Raw genomic sequence first — 26,497 nt, forward strand, 5'->3', positions numbered from 1 at the left:
AAAGGGCTTCTGGGTGGGGTTGCTGTTGAACAAGGCCCGGAAAGCAGAGGTGGGGCAGGGCGGGGGGTGGAGGGAGGGCTGGGGATGGAGTCCCATTTTCAGTGTGTGCTTGTGAGGATCCTGGTGATGGAGGACATCGCCCAGAGTTAGGTTGTAGGTTAGAGAAGATGACTAAGAACAGACCTCTTCAAAATCAGCAGTTGGTGTGATTAGAAGAAAAGGAATTAGTGAGAAGGTCAAACAAGTCGACTGGAGTGTAAGGGAGAGCGTGGTCAGTTCTGTCCAGCAGGGGGCGCTGAGATGGGCACTGAGGGGTGTTGCTTTGGTTTGATATTAGGATAGACGTCGGCAGTGCTTTTCAGGAAACCAGGTGGTGTTTGCTGAACCGCATTCTGAGTGGTGCGCCATCCCCTGCTTGTGATGGGCAGTGTGGCTAATGGAGGGTCCAGTTGGGAGGCTTTGGGGACGGCCCAGCCCATGTGGAGGGTGTGCGTGGTCAGAGAGGAGCCAGATTTGAGGTCTCAGACCTGGAAGTTCAGAGGATGTTTTGTCATTCTGTGGGCTTCCTGCAGTAAACTTCAGTTAATACTCTGTGATGCTTGTACATAAACTTTTAAATATTTGTTGATTTCATGTATCTTGCTTTTGGATAGCAGTCACATATAAATTATGTTAGTCGTTTGCAGTAAAACTCTAGATGGATTTTTAACCAAAAGCTAATTTATTAATAAAACCATTCATTTATATGCATATGCTTATTGTGTGTAGATGTGTTTATTTTCTTATAGTTGCCTTCTGTGTGCTTTGAGAATTCTTTATTTCATTTAATGAGAAAGGCTTGCTAATCTGAGTGTGTGTGTGTGCCTAGCAGTAGAAGAAATTAATTGGGGGAAGGAATGTATTTGTCTCTCCACTTAAATATATAATACTGCATTTGTCTCATGAGTCATATGATGTCATTCAGTGCTATAGGAAAAAGTAAAATAAGAAATGGTTTAAAAATAGCAATGACATCACACGAACACTTTAATACATCAGAAGCATTTTTTATTTTAGAAAAGTTTGATATATGTATTTCTGAGTGGTATTGGCAGGTCATAGCAAAGTCGAGCTCATTTAATATCACCATATTTAAATACTAGGATGTCATTTCTCTCCAATCCTTCCATTGAAAAAAGGACAGTGTCTACATTTTTTTGTCACTAAAACCCTGTAGACTCTGGATGTACCTGTTATTGGTAACTTACCCCATATGTTTGCATAGAAATTTTAGAGGGTCTCAAGTGAATTATGAAATGTTATTATTTTCTTTAAAAATAAATACTTTATGGGCAGGGGAGGGGTAAATATACCTTATTCAGTGTAATAATAATTAGAAAGATACCTAGTTTGCTATCAGATGAGCCACTAGCCAGGAACCTCTGTTTACATGTTTTATGTGCCAGAATCCTAGAGCAGAAGTTGATACCCTTCACCGACGGGCAGGTCTGAACAGTTTTGTGTATTTACAGTTACAATTCTGCTTTCTCATCTTTTTTTCCAGCCGCTATTTAGATAAGGCTTTTCATGTCTGGTCCAAGAAAGATAAGTTCTCCTCCACTTTTGTAAACAATGTGCTCTCCCACACTGGCAAGGAGCACTCTGCCCCGGCCTGGATGCTGCTCTCCAAGGTTGCTGGCTCGTCACCCACGCTGGACTACACCCAAATCATAAAGTCCTGGGAGAAAATAAGCAGGTTCGCATGCTTGTGATTTAGCTGCCACCAGACACGAGAGAGTCTTGGAAACAAAGCTCATGTCTTAAGGAAGTGGGCTCTTTCATAGCTGTTAATATACACAGATCTTTTCTTTAAATTCTGGCGTAAAAACAAACATGAAAAAAAGAATCACTTTTAGGCTTTGATTGTCCAAGTACATTAAGTGCCTTAATGCTCCCCAACTCGACTCCTAAACCATGTTACCCTACTTCCTCCAATACTGATAATCCAGAAGAAAAGTATTTTGTTGGCAGCAATTTTTACTTTGGTTCTATACTGATATTTCTTCTGCCCTTTCCACAGGCAGCAGGACCCCAATGCAGACACCTTAGGGCACATCCTCTGTGTTATCGGGCATATTGCAAAGCATCTTCCTCAGAGCACCCGGAACAAGGTGACAGGTGAGTGTCTACCGGAGAATCGTGAAAAGGCTTTGCCTCTCACTTTATATATATTTTTAAGAGTTAAACTTCAAGGGAATTAACTCTCTTTTTTAGATGTTATCAAAAGTAAGCTGAATGGATTCTGGTGGTCACCAAAGTTGATCAGCCCAGCTGTTGATACTTTGCAAAGACTCTGTAGAGCATCTGCAGAGACGCCAGCGGAGGAGCAGGTACGCTACAGACTCTCCTGGGTGTGTCTGTCATTTGTCTGTACGTAGACATAAAGCTCTGCCTTGAAGCTGGGGGCGTGTTCTCCGCGGAGAACATGGAAGGGTGGGTGGTCCCCAGCAGTTAGTTCTCCAAGGAAGCACCTACGTGACAAGCAGTTGACAGTCCCCAAGAAGATCTTGGCTGCTGAAGACACACAGCTCCTTTAGGAGGTCACCTCCTTGGTTCTGAGTACCAGTGTCTTCTAGGAAGCACACCTGGCGGGACACCTGTTTCCAGGATCGAATCTACAAGGTTGTCTTAATCATCGTAACCTCGGTGCTCACAATAGCCTGTTAGACCCTTCTCCCTCACTCCAAGGATGTGTAAGCGGTTTCCTCCTAGTCACGGCTTCCCTCCAGACCAGAAGATTTCTGATTAGTCATCATCCTGTCACCCTAGTATCTCTTGTCCCCAGAGTTCCCAGAGCCTCCTGCTGACATTCTCTGTGGATTCATCATCACAACTCCAAACCAGCGTTCTGTGTGACACAGAGGGTTAGTTTGACTCCCCCAAAGCTATCCATTTAAGTATCTCTAATGATAAATTATCTTACTACCATGTATTCAGTTTTTATCATGAAATATACTCCTAGACAGTGCTAATCATAATGAAAAATTTTAGGACTGGCGGTTATTAATAATGATTTTAGAAGTCAAAAATTAAATAATTGCTGAAATATATTTAAATCTCCCAGAATAAAAACATTATTGCTTCGTCTGAGCTACTTGCCACCTTCCTAAGCTTCATTTTCTTGTATAAGTTCTTTTTAAAAAGTCCTTTCCTGATAAGTTAACCATTGTAGTAAGACAATATACTGTAACTTTTTTGCTTAGGACTTAAAGCAGGTTGAAATTTAGTTAATTAAAAATGCCCAGCTCTTTCTGTGTCTGGTGTTTTCCTGGCATAAACCTTTTGGCACTTTTTGGTGAAGAGGATACTTGCTTTATTTGATTTTCTATTTATCTCTGATCGAAGAAAGTGTGTGAAAAACTTTTAAATAAGGAACATTACCTAAGTAGGGAGCATATTTGAATAGCAGAAAACAGGTAAAAACAAAACAAAAGATGATGAGGAACAAACGCTGTAGGAAAGAATGGAGGTTCTGTGGCAGAATGTGAGGGCGCCGTCCCCCAAGTGTCTGCGGCATGTCGCTTGTTAGTGCAGAGCCAGGCCTGCACCACGGGCCCCGCTTCCTGGGGCTGTGTGGCTCCCCAGCACTGGCTGGCGAGGGTCTGCATTGCGGGGAGCCAGGGCCGTAAAGACTAAATGTCTGCCCACCACCGGCCACAGTCATTAGAACAGTAAGTTGTGTCATTGTTAGTCTGTGGGGAAGGCTGAGTTGTCATCAAACATAGAAACTGAGACCCAGAAGGGAGAGGAACTCACTGCTGCGTTAGAAGAGCAGGGTGTTAGCTTTGCCAAGACCACCTCCCTTGGTGGTGGGCAGTGGACTAAGGCCCTGAGACTTCCCAGAATCTCAGGATGCTTTACATCCAAGTGACCAGAAACGTACTTGTGCTTCTTTTATCTGTAAATGAATGTCCTGTATTTTACGGAGAAAAACAAGTTACCCAAAGAATAGACCATCAGATGTAGCTCAACAGCAGCACGTGTGAGAGGCTTGGTCTTTGGGCATCGTTGCTCTCTGCAAGCTTGGTGTGAGCTCATAGCATTCTGAGGCTGTCGTTGAAGAAGTGGGTGCAGGTGTGGACTGTGGGAGTAGAGATCGTGTCTGGAACAGGTGCTCGTCCTGCTGTCTGTACACTCGATTCTAAGGCCACGTACTGCCATTCTGTCTCAGTGACAGCCATTCAGAGAACGTGGATGAGACCAGATGGATGTATCCAAGGAGAGCAGTCAGCAGGGTGACAGAGCAGGCTGGCTGGGAGCGCTGAGGGCCTGGCGTGTTTAGCTGGAGAAGGAAGTGTGGGGAGGCCGGCTGCCTGGCTTAATACACATGAATGAAGGACCCAAAGGACAGAGAACTGGATTTATTTGGCGTCACAGAGCACTGATTTCGACCAGTGGGTGGAAATTGCAAGGAGACAGATTTTGCCCAACTGAAGAAAAACTGTACTGAGGTCTGCCTAGACTGGACAGACTTGCCTCTGGACACGTCTCTCTGGTTAGTGGGAGTCACACTGGAAGCGTGACAGGAGCCCCTGCATGGAGAGAGCCCAGGGCGGGCTGGCTGGCAGCTCGCCCAGACTCTGAGGTCTTCCTCTCACTAGCAGCCGGGTGCTGGGCCTAAAGGACTCAGCCAGGCTGGGACAGAGCACGTGCATTTCAGAAGCTCCAGGTTGTGCCGTCTCTTAACATCTTAAGTGCAGTCATTTTGTAAAACGTTAATAAAGACAATAGCTTTGACACATTTTAGGCCGAGTCAAACTACAAATGTCTGGATCGTGATGGTGGTTTGCCAGCAATTTGGCAAACTTAGAGTACCGTCTTGTGGTATTGCTGCTGGGCACTCCCTGGGGTGTGGTTCACACTGCCCCTTCCTAAGGCACCTGCCGCATAGTGTGGGAGACCTACACATTAACCTGTAATCCCAACGTCTTAGAATAATTCCTGAAACAGAACTGAGTGTCGGGTAACATGGCGGTCCTGGGGTGGAGCCACTCAGCTCAGCCTGGGTGTGTAGGGACGGCCTCCTGGGAAAAGTGGCTTCCGGGTTATAGGGTGTGACCGAGCTCCTCACTTGGCCCATAAGCGTGGTGAGATGTGTGGGCCGGAGGTGGGACCCCCTTGAGGTCACTTTAACTAATAAGAGACTCTGAAAACTTCTCTCTAATAAATACATTTCAGGAGGGTAAAAACTGTTCTTTTTTGTTCTATGTGTTTTTAAAATAAACTCTTTATTACAGTAGTTAATTCATCATCTACATAAGCCAGAAGAATTGCAATGTTTTTCTCTATTGGAGGAGCACTGCTATTACAGATCTCTTATAAATTAGGGCAGTAGATCTTCCTAAATAAATGTCTTTCCCTCTTATAGGGCAAATGTAACAATAGAAAGATAATACATAAATATATATGTTTGTAGTAAATATAGCATATTACAAAGAACATACATAAGTGTTCTTCGTGAATTCTACTTAGCCAGTTTGCATTGCGAGATTGCTAAAAGAGCAAAGATGCAAAAGCATGATGGCTGGGGTTTCCATGGCTTGCGGTTTATGCATTTGAAGGCCATAGAGTTTATTGTGAGCAAGTTGTGTGTCGCGGGCAGTCTGATGGACACGCAGTGCCCTTCAGAGATGGCCTTTGACTTGCCGCAGGGACTACTGGTGCAGGCGTGCGGGGACGTGCTCTCTGCCTGTGTGCGCTGCCTCTCTGACATAGTTCTGAAGGAGGACGGGACCGGGAGGATGAACGAAGACCTGGCGGTGAGTAGCTGCTGCTCTTAGCGTCCTCCTCTCCTGCTTGTGTCGGCTGGGCCTGTAGACGGCTTTGTGAGGTGCGTTTTCAATACTCTTAGCAAGAAAAGGATTTTCCTAGCCTGGGGCTTACTCGTTTTTTTAGAATTTTTTATTGGTGACCTATTCATTTTTCTCTCCCATACTTATCATCTGGGGGAAAATGATGGTAAATCCTTCTCCCAGTTGGGTCGTGTGAGATTCCTGATCCAACAGGGAAAACACAGTGTGTGTTGTGAGCTCAGAAGTAATAAGGTGAGAAAAGAGTAAAGTGAGCATCCTCTTTGTTCTTTTGGCTTGTTGGTTTGATTTTTTTTTTTAATTGTCTAATGTGTCTGGCAAGCTGTTTGAATATCAGACTATAGAGCAGCTCCCAGGTCATGTCTAAAACAAATGGAATATTTGAGAGCTGGAGAAGCTGCTGCCCTGGGAGCAGTGAGAGTGTGTGGCATGCACCCTGCTTTAGAAATGGTGCCGTGAAGAGGTGCCTTTGAGCCAGTGAACGCGGGGCCCGCTTTCTGGTTCAAGTAGCTGACTGTCAACAAAACGTGGTGATTCTGATTCCAGCATCTGACACTGTCCCATAAGGACAAAAATGAGCTGCTTTTTGATGCCCTTCAGACTAGGCCATCATTTCGCCAAAACTGGTCATTTTCCTTGTCTGTTTGAAAATTAGTAGAGCACTTCCCTTCTGTGTTCAATTCCTGCTTTGGCCCCTCGCACTTGGACCTGGGGATTGATGGCCGTGTTTAGATTTGTTGGAGGAGAAGACCCTTTGTGCCAAGGCATTAATACGGACCCAGTTCAGTAATAAAAATATCCTGATCACCGAGATCCCAGATGTTTTGGGTCAGAGGTCGCAATGTTTAGAGTGGTCCCGACCCAGGGTTTCTCTGGAGGGTCTTGCTCCGCTAATTTGTCTGGGATTCCCTACCCAGTCAAAGAAAAACGCTTATTATGACCAGTGAGTTTTCCCCGCTAAGATTTTTTTTTCCCTGTTAAATATGTCACCAAAATTTACCCTTTGGTCAAAATATATGGAGAAGTTTGCCCTATATATATTGTTTATTTCAGTCTTCTTTAACTATAATTCAAATGTGCCGCTAATCCACTGAGATACAGTGTGTTCAGTTCTTTTTAAACACACACATCCTTATTATTAGCTTTTTTACTCTTAAAAAGCCTTTATTCAACATTTTACTGTTTATTTAGCATCACCCTTGTATTTTTACGATTAAAAAAATAAGTATTACTTAACTGTTCAGCTGAAGGTCCTTAATAAAGACACAGTAGTGGTGGCTTGAGGAAGCAAATTCTCACAAGTTTTGGTAGGAGTCTTACTAGTAAGCTAAGCAGGAGGACAGTTTGGAAGTGAGTTTAAAGCGTGCAACAGGCTATATGCCCTCTCACCCCGCACTTCCCCTCTGAGGAGGCAGAACACTGTCCCAGGACGCAAAGGTGTCCATCAGAGCTGATGCAAACAGGAAGGGATTATGTCAACATAAATGTATAGTAATAGTGCGGTCAACCTTGATGACATTCAGAGTTTTTAACATATTTATGTAGTCATTAAACATATTGATCGTATATATTGACATGAAAGGATGCCTGATACTGAAATTTAGAATCACAAACTTCAACCTACTGTGACTGGCAAGTGTGAGAAAAGCAAACAGGAAGCCCTGTGACTATAAAAATACTTTGAAAAGAAAGTCATACAGAAAAACAAGGATGGTGTCTGTGGGTGGCAGGATTGTAAGTCAGCTGTTCTGTGTCCCCACTTACCCAGAAGCACCGGGGTACACTCTGTTGTCATAGCACCCCTTTGACTTGCAGGAGTATCTAGATACAGATGATAAACCTATACAGTCACCCTAGTTGAAGCAGTGACTGGATTTTTACAATGGCTGTGTGTTGTTGCAGGGAAAAAAACCAGCCATTTAATTTGGGGGACAGAAAAAGTACTCCACTGACATGGCCTTAACCTAGCTAGAGTTCATTTTTCTTTTGACTTATTCTTACTGCAAAATCAATTCTCTTTACAGGTGAAGTACATTTTTACCTTAGGAGACGTAGCCCAGCTTTGTCCAGCCAGAGTGGACAAGAGAGCCTTCCTGCTGATGCAGTCCATCCTGGCTGCTTCTGCCAGCACGGAGCATTGTAAGGCCCTTGGCGTGCCTTCCACGCCTGCTGCTTCGGGGCTGGGTTTGCCTTGTAGCAGTGCAGCAAGACCTCTCCTGCCTTCTCTTCCCTCCTGTAGTGACCATGTCGGACCCAGGCAGCAGTGAGGCCGCATCCTCCCAGCCCATCTCCCAGTTCCAGGGCTCTGTCATGCCCTCTGTGATCAGAGCACATGCCGTCATCACCTTGGGTGAGTAAGGAGACACGGGGCAGCCTCTCCACGTGTGCTTTGTGATTTATAAGCTTGTAAGCTCGGGAGGTAACTGTAGGAGCGCCCAGCTCTGCAGGACACTCCCTGTTTAATTTATTACCATCAAACCTGTGATTTTTTTATACTCATAATGTAGCACCATGAAGTCTGTTCTTCAAGAGCTGTATGCCAGGCACTGCACTGAGTTCTGGGAATGAAGAAATAAGTTTGCAGTTCACATCATAAAGAGATGGTTTATCTTAGAGGAAAGCATAGGCAGAACACTCTATGACATAAATCACAGTAAGATTCTTTTTGATCCACCTTCTAGAGAAATGGAAATAAAAACAAAAATAAACAAATGGGACCTAATGAAACTTCAAAGCTTTTGCACAGCAAAGGAAACCATAAACAAGCTGAAAAGACAACCCTCAGAATGGGAGAAAATATTTGCAAATGAAGCAACTGACAAAGGATTAATCTTTAAACTTTACAAGCAGCTCATGCAGCTCAATATCAAACAAACAAAATCCAAAAATGGGCAGAAGACCTAAGTAGACATTTCTCCAAAGAAGATATACAGATTGCCAACAAACACATGAAAGGATGCTTAACACCACTAATCATGAGAGAAATACAAATCAAAACTACCATGAGGTATCACCTCACACCGGTCAGAATGGCCATCATCAAAAAATCTACAAACAATAAATGCTGAAGAGGGTGTGGAGAAAAGGGAACCCTCTTGCACTGTTGGTGGGAATGTAAATTGATACAGCCACTATGGAGAACAGTACGGAGGTTCCTTAAAAATCTAAAAATAGAACTACCATACAACACAGCAATCCCACTACTGGGCATATACCCTGAGAAAACCATAATTCAAAAAGACACATGCAGGCTTCCCTGGTGGTGCAGTGGTTGAGAGTCCGCTTGCCGATGCAGGGGACACGGGTTCGTGCCCCGGTCTGGGAAGATCCCACATGCCGCGGAGCAGCTGGGCCCGTGAGCCATGGCCGCTGGGCCTGCGTATCCGGAGCCTGTGCTCCGCAACCGGAGAGGCCACAACAGTGAGAGGCCTGTGTACTGCAAAAAAAAAAAAAAAAAAGACACATGCACCTCAATGTTCATTGCAGCTCTATTTACAATAGCCAGGACATGGAAGCAACTTAAGTGTCCATCGACAGATGAATGGATAAAGATGTGGCACGTATATACGATGGAATATTACTCAGCCATAAACAAACGAAACTGAGTTATTTGTAGTGAGGTGGATGGACCTAGCGTCCGTCATACAGAGTGAAGTAAGTCAGAAAGAGAAAAACAAATAGCGTATGCTAACACATATATATGGAATCTAAAAAAAAAAAAAGAAATGGTTCTGAAGAATCTAGGAGCAGGACAGGGATAAAGACACAGGCATAGAGAATGGACTTGAGGACACGGGGAGGGGGAAGGGGAAGCTGGGATGAAGTGAGAGAGTGGCATGGACGTATATATACTACCAAAGGTAAAACAGACAGCTAGTGGGAAGCAGCCACATAGCACAGGGAGATCAGCTTGGTGCTTTGCGGTGACCTAGAGAGTTGGGATAGGGAGGGTGGGAGGGAAACGCAAGAGGGAGGGGATGTGGGGATATATGTATACGTATAGCTGATTCACTTTGTTATAAAGCAGAAACTAACACACTGACACACAAAAAGAGACAGTTTATTTCATACTTTCCATGACCTCACACTGTTGTTTATCTTAAGAAGACCGACTTCTGTCAGTATTCGCAAAAAAAATTTGAATTTTCTTTGTGATTGTGTATACTCAACGCGAGTTATGAATTTTTGGTAATAATGGTTATTTTTCAGAAATCTCAGAAGTGTAAATAAGAGCAAAATGTTCCCCGGGCCAGAAAAAAAAACACAAAACTCAACAACAGCCTTCCTTCTTCTAACTATGAACAAGAAGTGAAATAAATGACACGAGTATCTATTCACCTAGCTCAGATTTCAAGTTCATTATTAAACTTTTCAGCTTCTATCAATTATGTGTATAATCAAAAGTAAAAAGTATCATCGGTTACATTTTATTCGTCATTTTCCAGGTAAGTTGATAACTCCAAAATTCAGATGTTGACTTTAAAAGGAAGTGAGGGAATATCTCAGAGTGTCTGCCTTGTGAAACCCGGGGGTATATGGTGCTTCTTAATATTTAGTATGGGTCTGTCTGCCTTAGAGTTTTTGTTTGTGATTGTTGATGTGATGTTTTCACTTTGATTAAATAAAATCCATAGCAGGATACAGCTGGAGAAAATGTGAGGCAGAGAATGAGAATAGAGTCAGGGTGTCTTTCTTTCTCGGTGGCAGGGAAGCTGTGCTTGCAGCACGAGGATCTTGCAAAGAAGAGCATCCCGGCCCTGGTGCGGGAGCTGGAGGTGTGCGGGGATGTGGCCGTCCGCAACAACGTCGTCATCGTCCTGTGCGACCTCTGCGTCCGGTACACGGTCATGGTGGACAAGTACATCCCCAACATCTCTGTGTGTCTGAAGGACTCGGACCCCTTCATCCGCAAGCAGACCCTCTTCTTGCTCACTAACCTCCTGCAGGTGCGCATGAGGGCTCGCCGGGCCGGCTGCTCCTGTTCGGGGGTCTGAGCAGTGTAGGCGTCGGGCTGCACCGTAGTAGAGGCACAGGTATTTGCTCACGTGCAGTTTCACATACCACTCTTCTGACGTTCCGGACAGACGTTTAAACAGATTGATACTTCCTAATATTCTTTCTGAGTGTTTGTCCAGAGATCCCGTTGTGCAGGGTGAAGTTTGTTTTCACAAGTAAACAGCACGTAGAGAAAAGCACGTATAGACAAGTAGGTCTGGTTCCGATTCTGTGAACGGTCGGTGTTCCCAGACGGACGTTCATCGTTTGTACAACGAGGGCCCTTGCGCTTGCCCGGGTGACCTTGCAGACATGCTCCCAGAGCCTGCAGAGACACGTCTGCGTGGACAGAGCTCAAGAGCGCGTGTGTAGCCTGATGTGAGGGGAAAATGCTATTTGATCTTTAAGTGAGTTGTGTGTCTGTTCTGATGCGTCCATGCCCTCACTGTCTCGTGCGGGGTGCAGCCACCTCCCCGCCTGCAGGGGCACTGAGTCACGGTCGGGCTCTCCTGCCCACACTCTCCCATGTGAGCGCCCGTGGCCCCAGGGACAGAGGGCTGTGTGCTGAGGCCCCTGTAAGCGTGAGCCTTTGTTCTCTCGAGCAGGAGGACTTCGTGAAGTGGAAGGGCTCCCTGTTCTTCCGGTTCGTCAGCACGCTGGTGGACCCGCACCCAGACATCGCCAGGTGAGTCTTTTTCCTCACGCCAGCCAGCCGAGTGATTGGCCTAGTTTCTGGAAAAGATCTCTTTTTCTTTAAAACTGGTTTAGAGTTGTGTTATTTAGGATTTAGTGAACCTTCGGCAGTTGCCGGAAAATTAGCCGATTTTTAAAATGCTAAGCTGTGTAACAAAGCTTTAGTTTTCACATAAGTTTAAAAACAAAAAACAAAGAAGCCCTTGTCCAGATTGACCATCGAATAATCCCAGCACTGACCACATTTGCTGACACTTTGTTCTTCCAAACGGAGGAGTGAAGAGCAGTGTGAGCCTCTGTTGTGGTCAGCTGTCAGAGCAGAAGCCAGTAACTGTTGACTTCTAGGCCAGTACAGTAAGAGTTCAGACTTTCTTCTAAGTGCAGAAACTGTAAGGAAGAAATTCTAGGGATTAACACAGAATTGCTGTGTGAAATCATATAGTTTACAAGGCTCCTTGGAAATGGGTGTTTCCCAAGAATTGGAAGGCAGGGGGACTGCCTTGCCACTGTTAATTCTTCCCCTTCTATAATTAAAGATTTATTTTCAAGGGGTTTAGAAATGATCTCACAGAATTTGCTAACCTTGATTATATTACATGAGTAATTCTTTTTAAAGCAAGTCTGCAGTTGGAAAATAGAATGTTGAATGCATGGCAGAAGCTACCACAGTTGGGAAGAGGTCTTTACAGATTCATTAACTATAAATAGCATATATTAATGGGTTCCTCTGGTTCTAAATATGGTCACCAGTGGTTTATTCTAGTCCCATGGAAGGATTTCTGTTCGGTTTCCTTTGGGTATGTTTTTCCAAGGAGAAACATTTTACATAGTAAACTGGTAGAAGGTTAACATCCTAATTAGCACGTCTAGAGTCAGAGAGGAAAAAGCTAAGGCTGCTATGCTTTCTTTTTCTGTGTATAACTGGGAAAGAGATGGGGCAGCTATGCCGTGCCCTCTCACCTTCCCCCTCTGCCCCAGGCCGGCCCTGCAGCCCGTGTGCCACGTGCGGCCCAGGAGCAGGCAGGAGCACCAGTGCTGGGGGGCTTTGGGAGGACACACCCGGGAGGGGAGGGTGGGTGTTTAACCTGCACGTTGGTGTCTTCCCCTTGCGTCAGCTCCTCCACGTGTATGTTACAGCCTAGTTCGCTCCGTGGACCACATGCAGGGCCTGTTCCACAGGTGATGAGAGCATGAGTCAGAAGGAAACTAGGACAGGCAGACATCTCCACTGTAGTGAGAAAACCAGTACTTCTGGTAACATTTTCTCCCTCCCCCTTAAATCTTTCCATTTTATCCCTGCGATCTGGATTTGTTTGAACCATGGTAAAAATGTGGAGCATGATTTGAAAAGGTTTGAAAAACTAAATCTGTCCTCTATTTTTAGGCCAAAGGTCAGGCCTATCTGCTTACTTTAAACACCTTAATTTTTCCATATGTATCTGCTAAGACAGCTCTTCCCAAGAGACTATAGCGGCAGAGCCCTGTGAATTTATTTTTGGTCCAGGTGGTAGATTTCCTGGCAATTCTGGCATGAACAAAATTGCATGACGTTTTTTAAAATTAATTTTTATTGGAGTATAGTTGATTTACAATGTTGTGTTAGTTTCTGCTGTACAGCAAAGCGAATCAGTTATACATATACGTATATCCACTCTTTTTTAGATTCTTTTCCCCTATAGGTCATTAGAGAGTATTGAGTAGAGTTCCTGTGCTATACAGATCCTTAATAGTTATCTATTTTATATATAGTAGTATGTGTATGTCAAGCCCAATCTCCCAGTTTACCCCTCCCCTCGTTTTCCCCCTTGGTAACCATAAGTTTGTTTTCTACATCTGTGACTCTTTTGGTTTTGTAAATAAATTCATTTGTACCATTTTTTTTTTTTGGTTCCACCTGTAAGTGATATCATGATATTTGTCTTTCTCTGTCTGGCTTACTTCAGTCAGTATGACAATCTCTAGGTCCATCCATGTTGCTGCAAATAGCGTTATTTCATTCTTTTTCATGGCTGAGTAATATTCTATTGTATATATGTACCACATCTTCGTCCATTGCTCTGTCCATGGACATGTGGGTTGCTTCCATGTCTTGGCTATTGTGACTAGTGCTGCAGTGAACATTGGGGTGCATGTATCTTTTCGAATTATGGTTTTCTTGCACAACATTTTTAATTGGTCCTGTAAACCCCCAATATGAGGGCTACAAAATTGTATGACCTGTTTCCTCGTCTGTCCACTAGGTGGTGCCCGTGTAGCACAGCAGTCTGGGTGATGGCCAGGTGGCTGGTGGGCTGTTTCAGGGGAGCTGGACAGATGCTCTGGGCATGCAAGAAGGCAGGGGCCGGAGGGGTTTAGGGCAAGACGGTGACGGGCCATGGAGATAGAGAAGGAAGTAAGGCAGAGATGGCTTGGTTTGGGAGAAAAAGGAGGAATTGAGGATCCAGAGGGCTCCCTGCAGGACATGTGAGGGGATGAGGGAGTCAGAAAGCTTCATGGGTCGGCAGGTGAGGGTGGGTTGTCCGACCTCAGAAGTGGGGGCTCCGATGTTGTGACACACAGTCCTGGTGGGGGGCGGTCCCTGAGTCGATGAAGCTGGGGGACCAGGAGGCTGTGTGGATACTGAAAGGGCTCTGAGAGATTGTCCCAGGCCTTCTGGGCTGTTAGAACAAGTCCCACAGACTGGGCAGCCGATAAACAGCAGGAACTGCCCCTCTGCATTTGGAGGTGGAGAGTGTGAGGTGAGGCGCTTCCAGAGAGCAGACCTCTCACCCTGTCCTCACGGCACCGTGTCTTCACGGGGCAGAAGGGAAGGAGGGACTCGGGCTTCGTTTATAAGACGCTCACCCCGTCGGTGAGAGCTCTGCCCTCGTGACCCAGTCACCTCCCAAAGGCCCTTCTCCTAATACCACCCCCTTGGGGGCTCGGTTTCCAACATAGGAATTCGGGGGGATACAAACTGGGATTCAGACCATAGCAGCGATGTTGGGGTTTGGAATGGAGAAAACCAGGAAGTACTTACCGAGTGGTCAAAACAGGCGCGTGGCAGGAGCGTCCAGAAGAAAGGCTGAGCCTTGTGTGAGCCTGGTGGAGGATGTGGTTTCTCACCAGCAGCCTGCCCAGGGCTTCAAGCCCACACCAGGGCTTGAACCCGTGTCCCCTGCATTGGCAGGTGGATTCTTAACCACTGTGCCACCAGCGAAGTCCCTAAACTGTGGAATTTATTTGTACAGTTGTTTAAGCTGGTTATTCACCAGGGTGCTTGCCCATCAGTCACCACCTGTACATGTTCTTGACCTAAAGTGAGTAGATGAGCATTTGACGTCAAATGGAAGCCTAAAGCAGCCCGTCTTCTCGCAGAAGCATCGCTGGATTCTGTCTGGTTGTATGTATTCATAGGAATGACTTCCAAGTCTGGCAGCTGCGAAAACCCTTGAAGGGTTAACTGTCATCGGATACCTCAGGGGTGAAGCCAGGTTGTTTCTTGGGGATGTTTTTGCTTGTTTAGTGGTTTTCTCCATTCGTGGTCTCTGCTGGTTTAGCAGAGTGACCCTGTCAGGAAAGCCCCTCCTCTGACCCTGTGGCCTCCGCCTCCAGCCTGCTTTCAGAGGCTGAGCAGGTTTGTGTGGAGTGGACTGAGGGCGCTTAACGGCGCTCAGGCCTCCTCCCCAGGGAACTCCCTTTGGTAGGTAGAGTTTTCTCTGTTCTGTGGTTGCAGGGTGTCAGGGTGAACAGTTGGAGGGTTGCTGTTGGCAGCAGGTCACGTCACTGTCGAGCTCTCTGACCTGCCTCCTCTGACTCGTAGTGGGTGTGTGTGCTGTGAACAGACTGAGTTTATCCTTAGCTTGAAGGAGAGCATCGGGGGAAGGGGCTCTCCTGGGGTCCTGCGCGTCCCAAGGCCAAGAGCAAAGTGCTCAGACTCTACTTGTTGCTGCTCCTCCCCCCAGGAGCGGCGGGGCTCCTGTCGGGTGGAAGTTCCACTGAGCTTGAACAGATTGGTCTGGCTGGTGTGACCGGATCAGAGCCAGCCTCCACTGCCTCGGGTTGACCCCCGAGCGGAGGCCAGGCCTGGGCGTTCGCTCGCCTGTCCGCGTGTGCCTGCTTTGGGGTTGTGGGCGCTGGGCCCTATGTGTCCCTCTGCAGCCTGGGTCGAGCGGCTGCCGCCTGTGGCAGGTCCTTGTCCTGCTGACCCAAACTAACCTCTTGTGCTTAATCCCGGTGCTCGAGAAGGTTCAGAGTTCAATTGGGGTGGGAGGGTGAGGTTCACTCGCGGTGGTCGTGGCCAGCGGGTCCGCCTGAAGGAGCGGTTTTGGCGGTGGGGTCGGGGGGAGTCCCACATGTGAGGTGTAGCTGAGTGACAGCGGCCTGTGAGCTTTGCAGGGAGAGCTGGTGGTGAGACCTGGGTTCACAGGGCAGGATGGGCCAAGGAGCCGAGTGACGGGAGTGCAGCTGTCGCCCACCCTCTCCACGGTCCCCTCTGTTGCAGGGTCTTGGTGTGACTTAGAGGCTGTCTCCCGGTAGCACACGGTCCCCTGTCCCCTTCTCCGCAGCACTGGGAAGTTCTGCCTGGCCCACCTCCTGCTGAAGAGGAACCCTGCCATGTTTTTCCAGCACTTCATCGAGTGCATCTTCCACTTCAGCAGCTACGAGAAGCATGAGAAGTACAACAGGTTCCCCCAGTCGGAGAGGTCAGCGCCGCTGGGGCGGAGTGTGGGGAGACGGGCAGCATCACCTCCTGGGCGTGCGGGTGGCTCCAGCTGCTGTTGGAAGTGAATTCCTCTCGGCCTCGCCCACGGGCAGTGCTCAGAGGGTCCTGTTCTGCCCTAGAGAGAAGCGGCTGTTCTCACTGAAGGGGAAGACAAACAAGGAGAAGCGGATGAAAATCTACAAGTTCCTTCTGGAGCACTTCACAGACGAGCAGCGGTTCAACATCACTTCCAAAATCTGCCTGAGCATCTTGGGTAGGACCAGCCGGCGTGGGGGGTGAGACATGTGTGAAGGACCCAGCTCCCCTGCAGCCAGGGCCCCTTATGTCCTTGGCCGTCAGCTGTGCCGTGCAGGCCGACGGACCACTGGCTGTGCATCCCCCCTTGCCCTGCCCCCGGCAGCGTCTCTCAGAAGCCCATCTCTGCTTCCTCCAGCGTGCTTTGCCGACGGCGTCCTGCCCCTGGACATGGAAGCCAGCGAGCTGCTTTCGGACGCGTTCGAGGTGCTCAGCTCAAAGGAGATCAAGCTGCTGGCGATGAGGGCTAAACCGGACAAGGACCAGCTCGTGGAGGAGGAGGACCTGGCCCTGGCCAATGTGGTCATGCAGGAGGCGCAGAAGAAGCTCATCTCCCAGGTGAGTGTGCTACTCCCTGAAGGGGCCTGTGCGACCCCCGCCCCGAGTTCCGGGTGTCTGCCAAGGCCCCGCCTCATTCTTCCCATTGGCTTCAATGCTCACCTGGGGGGTGCTGTTCTCCACCTGTGCCTGTGGCTCCAGCGGCTCCCGCAAGCCTGGACCTGTGAGCCTGTGGCCTGGCTGTGCTGCGGGCATCTCAGGCAGAATTGGTCATCTCTCCCTCCTACGTGTCTCTCTCATCGTGGTTCCCGGGGGCTCTGTTGTGGAGAAGGCCACCTTTATCTGCCAAGTTACCCTAAAGGGAGCCTGAGTCTGGCAGGCTAGGCACAGAGCGCTGCTTGGCCGGTGCCTGTGAGGATTGGGATTCGAACAACAGCTGTGGTGCTCACCAGGCCCAGGTTCTGGTACCGAGCCTGCATCGCCACCTGAGCCCTGAAGCCTTCTGAGCCCAAAGGAGTGGACTTTGGTCACATCCAGTGTGTCCCCAGGTCCTGTCCATTCATCCCACAAATCTGTCTGTCTCACGTTCCCACTAGCTCCGCATTTATTTAACCTGTACCATTTCCATCTCGTTTCTTTTTGTTCTGGGCTGTGCACCGCCTTGCTGCCAGGGTAATCTTTCTTAAGTGCAGATTTGATCTTTTTATTCTCCTGCTTAAAATAGACTGAGGCAGAGAGGGGGAGCAGGGCACTTTTGGGGCCATGGATCGTGGGTGATTATCTAGATGCAGTGTTGGTTACTCAGCATATACTTGTGCCAAAACTCGTTCATCTGTTCACATAACACGGGCAAATGTTGTGGTATGTAAGTTACACCTCATCAATGATATCTTTAATAAGTGGGTTGGTGGCTTCCTGTCACCTTCTGGATAAAATCCCAATTCTTCTTCAAGGCACACAGAACTCCTGTATGCACAGCACGCCCTTCCTTCCACGCCTACTCCCATCCCTCCAGTCCGCTGACTCTTGGCCTCTGTGGAGATGTGCTCTCCTGCCCTGTGCCTTTGTGTGCTGCCGTTTCTGCCCAAGGTGCCCTGTCCCACCCCGTCCTCCCCTGCTGCCACCCAATCCCTACACATCCCCAGGGTTTTCCCTGATACACATCCCGCCCTGCTTCTTCCCTCTTAGGCATCCCTCTTTCAAAGTCCCTTAACACCTGCCACTCGTCACCTGGCCACACATTGTAACGCACAGCCTGGCCTAGAAGTAACTTGAAGGCAAGAGTTCTTGGCTTCATTTCTGTAGCCCTGGAGGTTAGCCTTGTGTCTGGTAGAGAGAAAGTGTTGGATGATATTTGTGGAGTGAATGCATTTAAGCCATTTTTTAAGGCTGTCCCTATTCTTAGCCTCTGCTCAGACTCATCTTTATTAAATTATTTATTCCTTTAGTCTTTGCCCTCCTGTTTCAAGAACTCTGATAAAACTTTTTAGAAATGAGTGGATTACAAGTAAGGAACATATACTAGTGACTTTAAATGAGGAAAAGAATAATTTTCAGATTCAGAATGACAGTCTTGCATATGTGGGCTACTGTAATGAGTTATTTTTAATTCTAAGAGATTTAGTGCAGACCTTTGTGGTTAGTGATTGTTCTTGGTGAAGACTGCGAAGGCACTGTGTAAAATACCCAGCATGTTCTAAATGTGTGCAGAGTTACAGAGGGGGACACGCAAACCGTCTCCAGGCCCGGCCCCTCCCCGCATCGCCCTCCCACCTGCAGGCACGCGATGTCCCCAGTCCCAGGGAGGATGTTGAAAGGAGGGGCCCGGCGAGGAGCCAGGGGTCCGTGGTGGGTTGTGGGGAGGTTTGGAGCTTGTGTCAAGTTCTTCATTCAGTTGTCCCTTGAGCAGTGTAGGGGCTGGGGCACCGACACCCCGCTCTTCCCACGTAGTTGAAAATCTCTATAACTTACAGACTGGGGTTGTTCAAGGGTTAACTGTAATTCTAGTTTCTTTTTCTTGTTTAGAAATAAGAATAGTACTTGTCTGCATCCTGCTTTACAAAGCCCTCTGAGCGTTTTGAGGTAATGGTTTTACAGTCTCCCCGGCTGAGGTGGCATTCCTCTCCAATCCCCAGAATCATATCAAAAATAAAAAGTAAACTTAGGTCGTGTATGAGATTGGCCACGCAGGCAGAACTAGGCTGAGGGAAAGTCTTTGTCTTTCAGAACTTTGTGCATCTCAAACAGTCTTTGTTTGTGTTACCACAGGTTCAGAAGAGGAATTTCATAGAAAATATTATTCCAATTATCATCTCCCTGAAGTCTGTACTAGAGAAGAATAAGATCCCAGCTCTGCGGGAACTCATGCAGTATCTCAGGGTAAAGTTGGCCTTGGGATTTGTGGTTGGTGCCACGCCCCTGTTGGTTACCCAGGGTGTCTTGCAGTCCTTACCGTGGGTGCATCCGCGCTCGGAGCTGTGCCCCAGGCCGGCCTCTGACTGGGGGGAAGACAGATTGACTCCGCAGGTTCCTCAGAAGCTGGTCCTGCCTTTTGCGGGCAGTTGAGTCTTGTGTCCTTACTGACAATTACATTCAGTTTTGAAGCTTCTCAGCTGCGGCTACAAGCAGAGCCCTCGTCTTAGTTCACTCTCTGGGTTCCCAGTCAGGAGATGCTGCCCAGAGCAGTGGCTTCGGGGCGTCCTGATCCTGGTCTACGCAGTGGGGCACGCATACATGCAGAGCGGACATAAATGAGGCCTCAGGCTTCTCTGCAGAATCTTTCAATTAGAAATGCAGCATTTTTTTCCTTTTTGTTTACACTAGGCTATTTTCTTCCTCAAAAAATGCTAAGCATTTTTTTCCAAAAAGGGCGCTGAAAAAATTAGATTTAATAATGATTTTTCAAATATCTCTTTATCCTACAGAAGTGAAGGTGGGAAAGACAGGCTGACTGTGGAGAAAATGAGGACTTCAGGTCACTCATGTTTTTTTTGCCCTGCTAAACCTCAGAGGAATAAAAAGAGCTTAGGTCCTAGGTAGACTCCTTAAACACGTGAGGAAAGGAAGTTCCCGTTTCTGAGCACACACCGAGCATGGCCACACGGCTTTAACCGAGGAGGGTGGCACGGCTTCGTGTGGACCCCATCGGAGCAGCTCCCACAGTCCTCTCCTCCACCTGGGAGCCCTGGGGCGGCTGGAGGACTGGGCGGGTCTCATCCCCTAATGTGGGACCACAGTAGATCTTTTCTCCCTCCAACATGTTAGGGAAAATGGTTTCTTCCTTAAGGCAGAGAGGCTGGGTCCTGGCATCTGTCCTTAGACCTGAGAGCATCCTCGCCCTGATTTGCTCATAGCCTCTGTCAGGATGTACAGATGGCTCCGAGCCGCAGCTACATCCCCTGAGAAAGCCAGTGTGGACAGCCCCCCGTGACCGGCTCCAGCCAGGACACTGGGTGTTGCCCGCTCCCCAACCTCTGGCTGGGATTCCTGAGGGGTTGCCTCGTGGCACCACAAGACCCTTTGAACTGGTGGTGACCCAGAGCCGAGCCAGGCTGCCCAGATACACCTCCACCCCCATCCAGCTGTCAGGGCAGTTCTGTGCCCTGTGACGGGCTGCTTTAGGCTAAGAATGTGGGATTCCGGGTTACCTGGCAGATATGTGGGAAGCGTCCAGGGGCTCAGGCCCCTGCTCGTGTGGTCAGTACAGTGCAGCCGGCACTTCCTGGGGAGATACCGTCAGGTTCACTCGTCGGTCGATGTAGTGGGAACCGCCTGGTCTCGGCATGTTCCTGTTATTGATGATGTCATGTGGGAGAGCTCATTCACTTATTCAAGAGAATGCTCATGGATGCCTTGGGTCTGTTTTAGGAGGTGATGCAGGATTACCGAGATGAAATCAAGGATTTCTTCGCGGTTGACAAGCAGCTGGCCTCAGAGCTCGAGTACGACATGAAACGGTACCAGGAGCAGCTGGCCCAGGAACAGGAGCTGGCAAGGCAGGCCGATGCAGACAGGGCAGCTGCGAGCGCCCAGGGGGCGCAGGCCGGGCAGGTGAGTGGGCGGCCCCTCTCGATCTGCTCCCTGCCACCCGCCTCCCCAGCGTGTCCGAGCATGCACTTGTGAGCGCGGTCGTCTGAGCGAGGTCCTGGGGTGGCTGGAGGCCTGAGGGTGTCTCAGTGTTCCCGTGTCCCGTGGACAGCATCGCCAAGGGCCTTCTCTCTGTCGCCCCCGCCCATCTGGAAAGTCCTGAGTCCCGGTGTGGGGAGCGTGCAAGTTCCTGGAGAGCGAGGACCCTGCTGAGAGTCCTTGCTCTTTGATGGCAGAGAACCTGGTCTCCCCCACAGCCCCCTTGGGGTGAGCTTCTCTCCCAGAATCCCTGAAAGCCCTGTGAGTGCCGTGCTAGGCAGCTGCCGGGGGCGGGGGTCTGAGACGGAACTGCTCAGAGGGTGTAAACATTTCTTGACGTTAAGTGTTGGAAGATACATAGTCTTAATTTCTCTTCGGCGACAGGTTGTTCCAAGTTTGGAAATGCCAGCTCCTGCCGGCCGAGAAAATGGCACCGTGGGCACCGCCACCAGCCAGGTGTCCACATCCAGGCCCCATGCTGCCCACACGCCTGCACCTCTGTCCCTGGACACTGGGCCACTGAAGAGGCTGGTGCCCAAAGCCAGGTGTGCAGGGCCAAGTCACCACGTCCCCAGAGGCACCTCCCAGGTCACCCTGAGCATTGTTCGCATGTTGGCGCAGATTGGGTCTGAGGGAGGATGAGGGCGCGTCTCGCCTCTGTGCTTCACTGGTGTCTTTGCGACAACAGGCCCATGTCGCCGAGCACCATCGCCATCCTGAATTCCGTCAAGAAGGCCGTGGAGTCGAGCGGCCGGAGCGTGGGGCTGCCACCCTTCACCATGTGTCCCGAGGGCCCAGGCGAGCCCACTGAGCGCGGTGAGTCCACCGGGCGGCTCCAGGGCTCTCGGAGACCCGGGCCCCCTTCTCCTTCCCCATCAAAGCATTTCTGTTTGTTGTCTTTAAACAAGGGACTTTGGGGACTTGGGGTCACAGGGAGTAAAACAATCCTGTTTATGATGGAAGATCTGGAGAATGGGGTGATGTGGAGACCCAGCCGTAGCGGTGAGGTGTGTGTGTGGTTTTGTGTATGCAGTTGTGGTGGAGGTTGCGTGGCTTTGTAACTGTCGTGCACACAATCCCACGACCACAGCAACAGAGGGAGGGCTTCCCGTCACCCTTCTGCAGTGCCTTGGCAGCCATGACGTGTTGCTCACCTGCCCATTCCTGGAAATGTAGGTTTTCTCAACGTTTTGAAACAAATCACATCACAAAGAACATCCTGGAACATACAGTCTTGTATGTGTGTGATCTTTAGGATTAACCCCCCTGAACGTCTTAACCTTTTGATGGTCAAACTGTCGACTCCAGTTCCCCTCAGTGACATCCCTGCCGTGGCCCATGAGAGCCCAGGTCCTACAGAGAAACACTGGTTTCATAATTTTCCACTTCCTCTGCTGAGCTTTTTTTTTTTTTTTTTTTTTTTTTGCGGTACGCGGGCCTCTCACTGCTGTGGCCTCTCCCGTTGCGGAGCACAGGCTCCGGACACGCAGGCTCAGCGGCCATGGCTCACGGGCCCAGCCGCTCCACAGCATGTGGGATCTTCCCGGACCGGGGCACAAACCCGTGTCCCCTGCATCGGCAGGCGGACTCTCAACCACTGCGCCACCAGGGAAGCCCTCTGCTGAGCTTTATAGACCCAAAACTTTCATTTTCATTTCCAGTTGTTTGAATCCCAGTGAGAAAAGGCCATTGTTTCTCGTGTTTGTCATTTATTTGTATCTTTCTGAATTACCTCTTTAAAAGAATACTTTATTTGGGACAATAAGTGTGTTGTGTAGTTTGCAAGTGTTTTTTCTCATTGGAATGTTTTGTCTCTGGGGCTGTTTGGGTTTTCGGAGAGGTAACGCTCTCCCATTTCATCCCAGTGTCCTCGCAGGGCTTGGAGCAGGAGTCCAGCGGAGCTCTTGACCTCATAACTAAACGGGCGATCAGCACTCCTGACCGTAAGTGGTTCGCGGGGACGAGCTGTTCTGACTCTGTGGCAGGTACCGCGTGTGCGGGGGTCGCAGCAGAGCTGCTTCAGCCACGTCGTGGGGCATCAGGTCAGACTGGGCACAGCTGACCGCCGCCCTCTTCCAGGTGCTTTTACACCTGGTGACTCCTCAGGTGGCCAACACCTCAGGTGGCCAGCACCTCAGGCCACCCGCTTCAGGGACCAGGCGTCAGCGCTCGCGGCACCGCGCGACACTGCGGGCTGCCTGAGTGGGCTGAGGCCTCCCCTGCCGGCCGTGAGGAGAGCCTGTGTCCTCTCTCTCCCACTGGGAGGTTTTTCTAATGTCCCGTGCTTTCCTTCTGTTTGAAAATAGAGGTGAGTTAGAAGTGTGTTTATTCCTATCACTCGTTTTATATATAGCCTATTATCTCAAAACCCATAAAAACCATTGAGAAAATTACTGCAGTATGAAGAAACTCTGCCTGTCCAGAGTCTGTAGTATGTTTGCAAGGCCCCGCCTGGCGTGGCCCATGGGCCTCTGCCCATCTCCCGCCACCTGCCCCTGGCTCTGCACCCCAGTGTGGGCAGTCCTCCCAAGGGTGCAGGAGCCCCGCTCTCCTGGCGTCCGCATCCTGGGGCCCCTCCCCCAGCCATCACCCCTTCACTTCCAGAAGAAGCCCCGTTTGACCCTCAGAGTGGATGAGGTGCCCCTGGCACCACACTTGCAAGTCCTTCACCGTCCGTCTGGCTTTGGTTTGTAACTGTTTGCTCTCCACCACGTCTGGGGGTGCTGTCCGGGCCTGGACGGCGAGGGCTGCGAGCCGGCGGGACGAGAGGTCAGGTGGTGGCCGAGCTGGGCAAGGACTTGGGTGCTTCTCTCCGGCCCCACTGCTTTCTCGGCACTGGTCCTAGGCGTTATTACAGGAGGAGCGGAACACGCCGTTCCCCGTGGTGTCAAGGCCTCAGGGCATTGGGCCATCGTGCAGTCGTGCTCCATCAGCGGGCACTTACTGGGCACCTGCTGTGTTCTTGCGCCTTGCCTGGTGGTTCTGTTACCTGTGAGCTCTTAGAATACTTAACGGGTTAGAGATGATTTTCATCCGTTGTCCTGTGAAGGGAGATTAATGGATGAACAGAACTCCTACCCCACCCCTCCCCAGATGATGCCTGAATCGTGACAGCTTTTGTCATGAAGAGCAGGGGTAATTGGGGTCTAATGTTATATATGTAAAAAGTCACCCTTTTTCAAGCAGAAGAGTGCGGTGTATGCTCTGTGCTCCTGTCCTGGCGGTTTGGTGCCAGATGCTGTGGGAGGGAGTGCATTTCCCGTCCTCTGCTTGTCCCCCGGTCCCTGCTCTGTCCTGGCCGCACGTGCCCCTCACAGGAGGCCCGGCTGCTGCCACTCGGATTTGCACTGGAAGTGAGACTACTTCTCGAGTCTCTTGAATGTAAAATTCCTGGGGCTCTCTCCTCACACTGAACCAGAAAGAAATGCTGGAAGGTTGCCTCCTAGCTCTCCCTCCTCTGAGAATTACCAGATAACTTAAGAAGCCCATGTTCTGCCTTCTCTGGTTTATGTACCGGTTCTGTCACCACTTCTCAGGTGGGGTGACCATGGGGAAGTGGTCTCGGCTGCACTCGGTGTGGACATGGCATTCCTGCTGAGTGGAAATGAGGGATTTTCAGAGCCAGATTTTAACTGAAAATGGGGGGAGGCGGCGGGTAGCAAGTCCCTCTTAGGCTGTAAGTCAGTGGCGAAGGTGCTGCTGCCTGGACGTGCCAGGATATGCGGGGAGGGGGCTCAGAGCCCCCAGGGGCCCAGGGTCTGGACAGCAGCGGTGGAAACATACCCTGCTGCTGCCTGTTAAGGGGGCGCGAGAGGGTCCTGGGCCCACGGCACCAGGGATGCACTGACGCTAGCCAGCCACGGCGCAGGGGATGCCCAGAGCCTGGCCGTCCTGGCGCGTGCGGTGACAGTGTGCCTACCGGGTACGGGGTGGGGGCGTCTCAGGGGCAGTGGGGGCCGGGCCCCCTGAGCATGGAGCCACTGGGGTGCACACGCGGATCTGGGCAGATTTGCCTCTGGGGATGGGGGGACCCAGGTAGTAAACGACAGTCGTGGTTCAGTGTTTTCAGCACTTACCTTGTACCGAGTACTGTGTTAAGGACTTAACACAAGTGATCTCATTCAAACCTGGCAGTTCTTCTCAGGGAGGTGCATGTGTTTCCCCTTTAGAGATTAAGAAACTCGAGGTTCCCAGAGTAGCTCACACAACTGGTGGGATGCAGAGCCCAAGTGTGACCAAGGTGGGAGGGGAGGTGGCAGGCGAGGGGACATCCGGGGTAGCAGCAGGGCTGCAGTGACCAGAGGGAGGGAGGGAGCAGGGCAGCATCTTCAGGGGACTCTGGAGCAGTGACAGGAAGAGCAGGGGGATCTGAGCTGCGGGTGGGGCCTCAGGCACAACAAGTGGCTGTTGAGAAGCCAAGGCTGTGCGCGCCGGTGCTCGGAGGGCGGTCAGGCCAGCGGTCTGGTCCTGCAGGGTGGCCCGATGATGGAGGCCGGGCTTGGGCACCGCGTGGGCCTGGGTGGACCCATAGCAAGACCCGCATCTGACCTTGCTCAGTTTCTCTCCCTGAAGGCCTTCGCTAACCCTCCACTGACTCTCCCCTCCACCCAGGGACCATCCAGAATGTCACGTTTGGAGCGGGACTCAGCTACATCAGCTCACCCCGGACACCCTTTCCCGTCAGAGGCCACTCCCCCCCGGCCAGGTCCACGAGCCGTGCCGGCACCCCAGGAAGTCTGGGGGTGTCGGAGGCCCCGGGCCACGGGGACAACGTTCTTTGTCTGTCACTGCCCGACATGCCGTAAGTTCCCCGGCCCCCGCCCAGAGGTGTTCCCGTTGGGAGGCGGGGGGCTGTCCCACCCCAGGTGACACGCCTATTCCCCCCAGGCCCCCGCAGCCCCCGCAGTGGAACGTGACATCTCCCGCCAGAGGAAAGGACAGTGCAGCCCCCAGGAGGTCACGCCGCAAGGCCCCCCTGAAAACAGCCAACTGACCACTGTGCCCCTGGCCCCAGACGCTTCCACTGTGAGCAAAGGGCTCGCCTGTGAGTCCAGCGCCGCCCAGCTTTTCACCTGTGTGGTTGGTCAACCTTTTCAGTTTCTCCTTATGAAATGCCTGGTTAAAAAGTGTAAAATACTAGAGAAATGCCTTAAGCATTTAATACTGTAACTTTACTCCAGATGGAAGGAGGCTGCCAGAGGGCGGCTTCCCACTCTGCTTCTCCAGGGACCCTTGCTGGACTGGAGGTCCTGCTCTTGCAGAAAGGCCTCCTTCCCTGGCTTCTCCCCACCGTGGTTTGTGACCCTCTTTTCCCGACTTCTGCCAACCTGTGTCATGTGCTAATTGTGTGCAATAAACCGAGAGATTTGTGATTTAAAAAAACTTTGAAGATATCCAGTCCCTTCTCATAAGCGCTGTTCTGGTCCTTAAAGAACACAGTCCTGAACTTTCTCTTCTATAGTCAAGCTTTTGGTAGCTGGTTTCAGTTCCTTATACTAAGTACATAGTTTCCCGTATCTGATGTCAAAATCTTGATTGTAATATTTTTTCTATTCTT

The 26,497-nt window shown here is 49.9% G+C and overlaps 1 protein-coding gene across 1 annotated transcript in view; it reads left to right on the forward strand.

Moving 5' to 3' along the window:
* Positions 1-25,933, forward strand: part of NCAPD3 (non-SMC condensin II complex subunit D3) — a gene marked incomplete at both ends in the record, with an annotated part of 56,992 nt that extends 31,059 nt beyond the window's left edge. The window contains 18 exons of the mRNA XM_082844452.1: positions 1,544-1,735; positions 2,060-2,157; positions 2,254-2,369; positions 5,601-5,798; positions 7,874-7,988; positions 8,089-8,199; positions 10,557-10,795; positions 11,450-11,529; positions 16,085-16,222; positions 16,362-16,495; positions 16,676-16,875; positions 19,084-19,194; positions 20,683-20,865; positions 21,325-21,485; positions 21,629-21,756; positions 22,806-22,883; positions 25,552-25,741; positions 25,828-25,933. Of these exons, the coding sequence (XP_082700578.1) occupies positions 1,544-1,735; positions 2,060-2,157; positions 2,254-2,369; positions 5,601-5,798; positions 7,874-7,988; positions 8,089-8,199; positions 10,557-10,795; positions 11,450-11,529; positions 16,085-16,222; positions 16,362-16,495; positions 16,676-16,875; positions 19,084-19,194; positions 20,683-20,865; positions 21,325-21,485; positions 21,629-21,756; positions 22,806-22,883; positions 25,552-25,741; positions 25,828-25,933 (2,578 nt within the window). The remainder of the gene's footprint in view (positions 1-1,543; positions 1,736-2,059; positions 2,158-2,253; positions 2,370-5,600; positions 5,799-7,873; positions 7,989-8,088; positions 8,200-10,556; positions 10,796-11,449; positions 11,530-16,084; positions 16,223-16,361; positions 16,496-16,675; positions 16,876-19,083; positions 19,195-20,682; positions 20,866-21,324; positions 21,486-21,628; positions 21,757-22,805; positions 22,884-25,551; positions 25,742-25,827) is intronic.
* Between the last annotated feature and the right edge of the window lie 564 nt (positions 25,934-26,497).

Source organism: Leucopleurus acutus (genome assembly GCF_964270905.1).
Source record: "Leucopleurus acutus genome assembly, chromosome: 8".
Lineage (NCBI taxonomy): Eukaryota > Metazoa > Chordata > Mammalia > Artiodactyla > Delphinidae > Leucopleurus > Leucopleurus acutus.